The sequence below is a fragment of the Neltuma alba genome, unplaced genomic scaffold, assembly GCF_004799145.2.
Source record: "Neltuma alba isolate B1F8T4 unplaced genomic scaffold, ASM479914v2 tig00010248_pilon, whole genome shotgun sequence".
Classification (NCBI taxonomy): domain Eukaryota; kingdom Viridiplantae; phylum Streptophyta; class Magnoliopsida; order Fabales; family Fabaceae; genus Neltuma; species Neltuma alba.
The window spans coordinates 236,755-246,336 of NW_021635175.1; the positions used below are offsets into that span (position 1 = coordinate 236,755).

Consider the following 9,582-nt stretch of genomic DNA (forward strand, 5'->3'; position numbering starts at 1 on the left):
CAAGAGACAATATGATCCAAAATTCTAAGCCACCTTAGAAAATCACAATATATTAACTCCAAAATCAATACAAATGTCATAACCACAACACTATAATTGAAATCAAAACTATAAACAGCTCAATGTCAAATGCTAAGCAATAATTCAGTCACAATAATCTCCAAATATAATCAGATTAAGCAATACAATTATCCCAACAATTAGAAAAACTATCATAAGACCTAGGAATTGTTAAACAATTATTAAGTAAGAAATTAAAGCAACGAAAACTCCCCTTTGATGATCTAAGCTCCTGTCATTGTTGTTGAATTGGAAGATTATGAAATTAGCCACGGACAGCCATCAAAATTGCTGTAATCAAAGCTCTGTTACGGTCTGCCATGGAGGAAATGACGGAACAGTGGATGATTTCTTTCTTCTTCGTTGCTGGAAGCAGTGAAGAAGAAGAAGACAATGCCGTTGAGCCTGCTGGTTTTGCTGCGCCCAGGAGAAGAAGAAGGTGAAGGCGCCGGTGATGATGGATTTCGGTGAATATGGAAGATGATAATTCAAAGTGAAGAAACAGAATCTGGAGGTGCAATCGCTGTTAAGCTCTGGTCCTTCACTCTCGGTCACCTCTCTCCCCTTCGTTCTCCCTCTCTTCTCCGTCGTCGCTGGTGCCCCCCTCGTGTTCCGCCTCTCAGCTAGCGTGTGTATCCCCTGCTCGTGTCTCTCCCGTGTGTTGCTCTGTTTTTTCGTCGCCCCCAGCTAGCGTGTGTGTGTGTTTCGTGTTCAACCTCTCCTCTCCGTCTCGTGTTTTTGCACTGTCAAGTTGGTTTTCTTTTGCCGTCAATTCCCTCCAAGATGATGATTAATTGGATATTAGGTTGGGGCAAAACGCAACGTTTTGCCCCCTTATTATTATTATTTTCTTTTTTCTTTTTTTTTTCTTTTTTTGAATCTTCTAAGAACCTGCAAGCAAAATTCAAAGATAAGGTAGCATTAATTGTCCTAAAAAATCAATTAGTCACAATTAAACCAAAATATAACAATTTTACCCCTATAAAATAATAATTCAAAATAAAACATATTAAATCAATTAATCAATCAATTAAGGTCAAAAGGGACTAATTAAGTTGACAAAACCCATATAAAAGATATCAAAATATATAAAAATAATTAAGTTTGTCAGTGACAAAGTTGAACTACAATGGGATTGTATTCAGTGTCAAGACCGGCAACAGCTTGAATGATGAGATCTGAAAGCTGCAAAGGACTTCCAGCAACAGTAAGTTGATCTGCCAGAGCTTTCATTTTGGATAGATATTCACTCATTCTCATGTTTCCTTTCTTGGTGTGTTGCAGCTCAGATCTAAGCATGAGGAGGGTTGATTTTGTATGAGCACTAGCCATTTGCTTTGTAGCAGCCCAAAGTCCAGCTGGGCTTGAAACATTTGTCATCTCGGATGAGACTTCCAAGGTCATTGTGTTGAGTAACCATCCGAACAATAGCTGATCCGCTAACACCCATTCTTCAAACTCTGGATTCAGCTTTGTTTCATTTCCTTCAGTGAAAAACTGAGAAGGGCATTTCTTAGTGCCATTGATAAAACCCTCTAGCTTATATCCTTTGATTATGGGCAGAACATGAATGACCCAGACTGGATAATTGGTCCTATCCAGCTTGACTGAACAGCTTTGGGTCAGGGTGTTGTTTTTCTCAGTCAGCTTTGCAATCAGTCATGGCTATTAACCTCAGTGGCTCTGATACCAAGTTTAAATTGTAGGAAGATGAAATATTTTAATGAGGCGCACTGTTCACAGGCGTTTGTATTCAATAAATAGGTAGGGTAATGAACCCTAGAATGTACAAATGAATGCCACGTATGTACTGTGTAAAAGTTACAGAAGACTCTAGAATATTAAATAATAGATTGCTATCTACAATTGGGTCTATTGTTAATGGGCTTGGACTGAGGATAATATAACGCTTTAACACTCTCTAAGATCTGCAACAAAGGTATTGAATCGATAAATATAGCGAGCTTGCCGTACTATTGCTTGCACCAAATCTTTTGCAGTCTTGACCCTTGTATTGAATCTCAAGTTCGCACCACTCGACATTGAAAGCAACTGATCAACCTGAATAGAAACCACAATGCTAAGTAATTAGAAGGTGATTGATGCAGTTATTAGGCCAAGTTCTAATATAGTGTGTGAGTTACCTGCTTCATAGCCTCGTCACTATCTTCATATCTCAGTTCAGAATCTAAACCGAACATGCCATTCAACCCTGGGCATCCCGTTACAACTGCTTTATCCAGTGGCAGCTTGCGAACATAATTTTCTAGGCTAAAGCTGATGATATTTTTCAAGTTAATGAGCTTGAGTATTTTCACAGTTGAAAGGTCGATGCTGATCTGCTTTTGATTTTGATTTTTTTCATTATTACCATAGCCAAATACATATTGCAACTTAACAGCATCTTCTATTTCGAGACTCTCTAGCTGCGAAAGACCCCTAGCAACAGAGATCGGTAACATGCATTTCAGATTTTCACATCTCTTGACACTGATTTTTTTCAAATTTGGGAGCAGAGGCTCCACTGATATATCTTCGTCGTTTCTAACTTTTATCATATACCTCAATTTACCACAGCCTGTTACTTCCAGTACTTCCAACATCACCATATTTTGAGCAGTGGTTGTGGTGAAGAGAGATGCCAATTGGCTACAGTTTGTTATAGATAGCTCCTTTAATTTATCAAAAAGGCCAGAAGGAGGTGGACCATGGCATAAGGCCTCCAAGTGCTCCATGGCTTCAATTTTCAACTCTCGCAAGTTGGGGAAGAGGATTCTAGTCTGATATAGTTGATCCTTTGTGGTGTCAATCAGCCATTTTATGCAATGAGAATCACGAAGTACAAATTCTTTTAACTCCTTCAAACATTCACGTTGTATTGGAAACATGCTAGGAAAGATGCTTTCTTTATCTCCCTTAATTTTTTCAAAGGAAAGACCCTCTAGCGTCTGGGGCAATGCCTGGAATGCTTCAATTGTGATACAGGCATCCCCATTATTTATATATATGAGTTTAGACAATGAATGATCCCTGGAAGCATTTTTGGAACCTCCAATTTCTAGATGCTAACTTCGTAGGTCCTTAAAGGAGCCAATTTGGTGAAAAAATTCAGCCATGTTCTGAGCAGTTGGCACCATTTCTGGAAGATGATTTTCAACAAAATACAGCTCTTCCAAACGTAAATATGTGGCAAGCACCTTATAAGGATTGCCTTCTATTTCGCAGTTCGATACCTCCAACAATTTTAATGACTCCAGGTTTGCTAATTCTTTAGGAAGCTCTGTCATTACGCAATCCAGTAGTTCAATAGTGTGAAGCATCTCAAGTTTTTCAAACATAGAGATATTGATTAATGTGCATCCTCTCAAGCAAAAAGTTCGAAGCATTTTCAGTCCTTCAATTGATGGAAGTAACAATAGATCTGGTTTTGTTTGAATAGATGCATTTTTTATGGCCAGCACTTTCAACTTCATCAACTGTTGGAAAAACATATCTGGGAATTTTGATGGGCATTCACCATTATTGGACACAATTAGTATCTCCAGTTCTGGGCATAACAACTGATCCGGAAATTCTTCTGCACCATGGCAATACAATCTATTTGTATCTTTCATACAATCTGCCTGGGCTACAAGCTGTCGAGGCCCCGTGATCACTTGAGTTTTTCCCTTCGCTTCCCACAAAGCTGAAGCATGAAACATGTCATGTAATTTAACATACCGTCCCTCCTTGAATAATAAACAGTGGTCCTTGAATTTATCAATGGCTGTACGCACTCTGTTCCTAGCTGTTTCATATGAATGAATATCACGAAATATGTCCAACCCAAATGCAAATCTAATCATAGCTTCAGTTGCAATTTCTGAGTCACTGGGCCACAGAGCACATAATAAATCAAGTGATATCTCTTTTGCGTCCAACTCATTAATACTATATTTGAGACATCTATAAGGATCTTCCAGTCCTTTTTCAATATTTAGAGGCCGTCTACGATCTTTCAATGTTCTCAATCCATCTTTCCACGCATGAAGTTCTTTGTCTTTCAAAGTTCTCGCCACTGCTTTGATTGCAACGGGTAATCTGTGACATTCGTAAGTGATCTGTTGAGCCACTTCTTGGAATGGGTCTTTTATTTCACCAGCATACGTTTTGAACAATTCCAAGGCTTCCTCATTTGTTAGTAGTAAGAGATCAATCGGCGCATCGAATTTCATCATATCGAATATTTGTCGCTGACGTGTACTTAGAAGAACCTTGCAATTTTCACGAACAGGAATCCCTATGTCTCTGAAATCAAGAAATTGCCACACATCATCCAGGATTACAAGATATTTCTTATCCTCTTGAAACGCCATTAACAATTTTGCAGCTCTATCACGCACATATTTCTCCGTCTTAAATGTCAAGCCTATGCATTCTGCAATGCTTTGTTGAATAGCATAGTAACTTGGATTACTGGACACAACCGCAAATGCTGTCTTGAAAAGCTTACGGTCTTCCACTTCCTTACGCACTTCTTCTAACAAGGAAGTCTTACCACAACCCCCCATTCCATGAAGCCCAATTCTGATCTTCTTATCATCCTTCAGTGCCCTTAAGATTGCATTGCGCGTGTCTTCTGTGCACTTAAATGGAATGAAATCTTCTGATGGGCACACGTACTTGAGTGATTTATGACGAGAAAATGGTAGCTTTGGCCTCAACTCGTTATTGAGCTGCTTCATTGCTTCCGTCTTCTCTTTTGCTTTCTTTCCAACAAGACATCGACAGATCCAGTTAGGGCAAACCCCATCGCAGCAGCTTTTCTTTGCTTCTGCTTCCTCCTTCAGCTTGCTCACTTTGTCTATGAGTTCATTTGCTTCCTCAAACTTCCTCTCAGTGTATCGTGAAGGCTCTTTATTGTTAGCTTTGTCTTCGTTAAGTTGGCTTTGCACATCATCTCTTATTGATATTAAGTCTTCTTGTTCTTTACGCAGCTTTGTAGCAAGATTGTTGAATTCATAACAGTAACAAGCTTGTCGTCCCACTGCCGTCACTATACTTACTGCAAGTCCAGCCGCAAAATTGACTCCACAGTCTGTACCCGCCATTGAGAAAGCAATTTGACCTGAATGGGATCGCAAGAACGTAAGCCATTCATGCAATAAAAATCCAAAGACAAAAGAAGCATTTGAAGTTGAAAGCCTATGCATGATATATCAAAGCTCTGCATCTATTTTTTTTTTTTTGGCCAACAAAGATGAGGATCTTAAACTTTGTCTGTTTTTTTTTTTGGTCTTATATGTCTTATTATATATCTAGATTTTAGTCCCGCAATTATTTTTTTTAGATTTTTTGGGTTCAGTTAATGGACAGACTTGTATTAAATCCCATCTTAATTACGAGAAAAAATTTTATTATAAGCAAAAACTACCCAATTTTAAGTTGTATTAATGTAGGTTCCCAATTGGACCTCTATTCAAAATTACAACAGATCCGGTGAAAAATAAAATACTCCTCCGGTTCTAAATATAAATCCCTCATACACACTAGTATAAGGGTCTTACATTTAAGACCGGAGGAGTATAACATATGAATAGTGAGACTTGCTATAAATAATCATCATTTCTGATGCGGCATTTCAAGGGGGAAAAAAATAAATTTCATGCATAATTTAAAAATAACTAACTTTCTTAAATCTTCTAAAACAATTATTTTTACTTGTATGAGATTGAAGGGGGTATTTTATTAATAAATAATAAAAATACAATTGAATATGATTAAAGAAAAAAATAATGATACAAAAATGTTTTTAAAAATACTAAATGACAAATCAAGGTGGATGAATTTTAAAACCATAAATCAAAGCTATTAGTTTGTACTATTTTATAATTTTTAACTATTGTGAAATGACATGAGTACTTTTATATGGCTATTGACTAATTTAATTTTGTTATTAATTACTTTTGTTTTTATAGTTCTAGTGACAATTTTTATGTAGTTATTAACCATTCTAGTTTTGGTATTGATTACTTTCGCTTTTAATTTGGATCTCCATGAGGAGTCAATTAGTGAAAAAGTTTATTCTAGTCCTAAAAAAGATTATAATTTTTTATTTTCACATTTATTATTTTTTTCCCTAAACTACCCCAATCAATTTCATATAATAATATGTATAATGGATCAGAACATTTTACAATGTAATTCATTTACAGAATGAGTATTTTTTTAAAAAAAATTAATATGCTTTTTAACAAATAACTAATTTAACTAATTTTTTAATTCTCATAAATTGATTATCAAGTTCCTATATTTAAAACCAGACATGAGAGGGAGTAGTGTGTGTTGATAGGTTCCAAGAACAAGACAAAAGGAAGAAAAACAAAAAGATAAAAAGCAACAACCATAGAAAAACAATTAGAGCATACTAACCTTTTACTAGGACCTTGTTGATCTGTAGAAGAACAAAGCAACTAACCCAGAGAAAGCTAAATCCAAATACCAACAAAACAGGCCAGAAAACAACTAGAAAACAAAAGGGTCGAGGACTTCCATAAAAGTCAAGGATGGATATAAATAGCAACGTACACAAAAGGATATGAGAAAATTCTTTCAAAATGTAGATATATACCTCTTTTTTTTGGAGATTTCAACTCTGTTTGACGATGCCTTCAACATAAAACGTCCACAGGAAAAGGAAAAGAAATCCACCGAAACGAAACTGAAAATAATTGAGGGATCCGAATAAAGGAATATTATTAGACCATGCTGAATATTGCTGATGTCCAATAATAAGAAAGCAGAAACGTATGTGTGTAAGCTTTCATTACACGCTTTTTCCTTCTGTAACGATAACTACGTGCATTTTCTTCACATTAGGCAAGTTTCATAAATGGACGTTTCCATATAGCTTACCACGAATAGTGAGGAAAGGGCCTCTCCACTTCCCTTTCCTCCCATTTCTATCTCCTTCTCACCTTTAAGATTCCAATTTAAACGGTTCAAATTTTTATATTGTAAAAAATAATTTTATAAAATATTTTTTTTTTTTAAAATTATTATAGCTAAAATTTAGTAGCTTAATTTTGTTTAGTTACTTTTTAATAAAAATAACAATGTACTCATATTTTTATTATGAAATCTAAATCATTTAAATTACAATCATCCAGTTAAGATGGGTAGTAAAGGAAAATTGGGAAGGGAAGTGGAGAAATCTCTCTCCCTAAATAGTGTGACTTGCTGGAGATTTTATTTACATCGAAGAAGTGCTACCATGTCATAAACACAAAACACGCTAAATGCATAATAAACATAGAGGATATAACAGATGAGACATAATGGTGACATGAATCGGACAAAAATATATGCTCACCGTTTTTTTTTTTTTCGGGAAGTCTTCCTTGCCTGTCTAAATAAGGAAGGCTCCCTTTTTTGGTGTTCTGTTTTTTATTTCTTTTTTTGTTTTTGTTGATTAGCTGAATATCAAAGGGAAGCTAAAATAGTGAAGAATCAAAGCAGAAAGAAATCCGGACGCACAAACTGCAGAAAGCAAAAGGGGAATACTAGTATTCAGTATGTAACGATAGGACGGGTTGGACCGGGCTGAGGGGAACTCCTGTAGATGCAACTGGAACAAAAATGATATTTTTAAAAATGATTAAAGACCCCAAAAAAAATAAAAATACAAGAAAAAATTGATAAAGAAACATGTATTTTTTTAGACAGGGGATGCTTGAAAATTGTGTAACACTACAAGTTGTTTAATGGTGATTGGCGAAGAAAAGATTAGGGATGAAGATATTTAACAAACTGAAATTTAACTTTAAGAAATAAGAAGCAGATCTAAAATCTAAAAACTATAAACAGCAAGTTGGCTTCAATCTTCATCTTCAGTTTAATCTCTTCAATTTCGCTCAGATCTGACTATCAAACACTCAAATTACCCTCATCTTGAACAGTTAACCAACCCAAGAACAATGAAGGGATGAGAGGAAATGAAGAGAGAGAAACAAGGAAATGATGAAATGAAGTCAAGAAAGTGAAGTGACTACCAGAGTCTGGAGAGCATGATGGGGTTGAAAAGTCATAAGTAGGGAGGAAAAAAGAACACCAGACCGGGTTAGACCATTTGGGCCAGAAGGCAAGCCCAAAACTGGTCTGACCCAATAGTTTAACCCAGTCTGGTCTGCTTGCTCCTTTTGTTTTTTCAGGCTAATGTTTTTTAGACCTGGGTCGGTCAGCTTGGGGCCGGAACGGAATTTTGTGAAAAATAGTTCAAATTTCATATTATAAAAAATAATTTTATAAAATATTTTTTATTTAAAAAAATTATTATAGCTAAAATTTGGTAGTTTAATTTTATTTATTTAATTTTAAAAAAAATCAACAATGTATTCATAGCTTTTTATGAAATCTAAATCATTTAAATTACAATCTTATAGTTAAGTAAGATGGGATGGGAAGTGAAGGAAAATTGGGAAGGGAAGTGGAGAAATCTCTCTCCCCAAATGGGGTGACTTGCTGCAGATTTTATTTATCTCTAAGTGCTACCATGTCATGAACACAAAACACGCGAAATGCGCAATAAACATAGAGGATATAATAGATGAGAAATAATAGTGATATGAATCCGACAAAAATATATGCTGACCTTTTTTTCTTTTGTTTTTTTTTTTGGGAGTCTTCCATGCCTGTCTCGAAAGGGAAGGCTCCTTTTTTTTTTAATAATTTTTTAACATTTCTCTATTAAACTATATATAATATAAAAGGGAAGTCTTTTATCAATCACAGAGTAATGATAAACAAAAATTTAAAAAGATTAACGTAGATTTATTATAAAATAATCTATTTTCCTCGGAGATGAGATCATAATAACTTTTGGTTTTATTTTACATAGTATATATGTGTACTTGCTATATTCTTGTTTATAAATGACTTGGTATCCTAAGCCCTGCAAATTAAAAAATATATTAAATTAATAATTTTTTGAACTTTTGACTTTATTAAAAAAAGTATTATTAATATATTTATATTTTCTCCCTCTCATTTATTTTATTTTCTCTGCATTTATTAAGTTAACAATGATAAAATTAAAAAAAATCATTAATTACTTTACAAATGAATTATATTTAGAAGCATACTTTTTTTTAACAAATAATTTAGGAATAGGAAGAGAGCAGTAGATATTAGGAAAAATCTTAAAAAAGAAAGACCATTAAATTTCAAAATTCTAAATCAGAAATTACTATAAAACTATGCTGTTATTTGCTTTTTGAATGTCATCATTTTTTTTTTACAATTAAAAATTTTGAAATTTAACAGTCATCTTTTAAAAATTTTTAGTAACAAATTTTCTATAATCTGACAACCTGTCACCATGAAATTAGTGACAATATAAATTAATGTTTATGTTTCGTTGACCCACTCTTCTCTGACTCGGTGTTAGGCAGTTCTTTTTCACTCCCGATAGAAGGTTTAGGAATCCCAATTAAACGAGCAGTTTAGGAACCCTATCTCAGAACCAAAGTATGCAAAGCTCAACTA

The 9,582-nt window shown here is 34.6% G+C and overlaps 1 protein-coding gene across 1 annotated transcript; it reads right to left on the reverse strand.

Annotated features, from left to right (window-relative positions):
• Positions 1 to 3,125: 3,125 nt before the first annotated feature.
• On the reverse strand, positions 3,126 to 5,150 carry LOC114755301 (probable disease resistance protein At4g27220). The gene has a single exon (XM_028944171.1). It carries the CDS (start codon positions 5,148 to 5,150, stop codon positions 3,126 to 3,128), a length of 2,025 nt encoding a protein of 674 aa, XP_028800004.1.
• Positions 5,151 to 9,582: the final 4,432 nt, after the last annotated feature.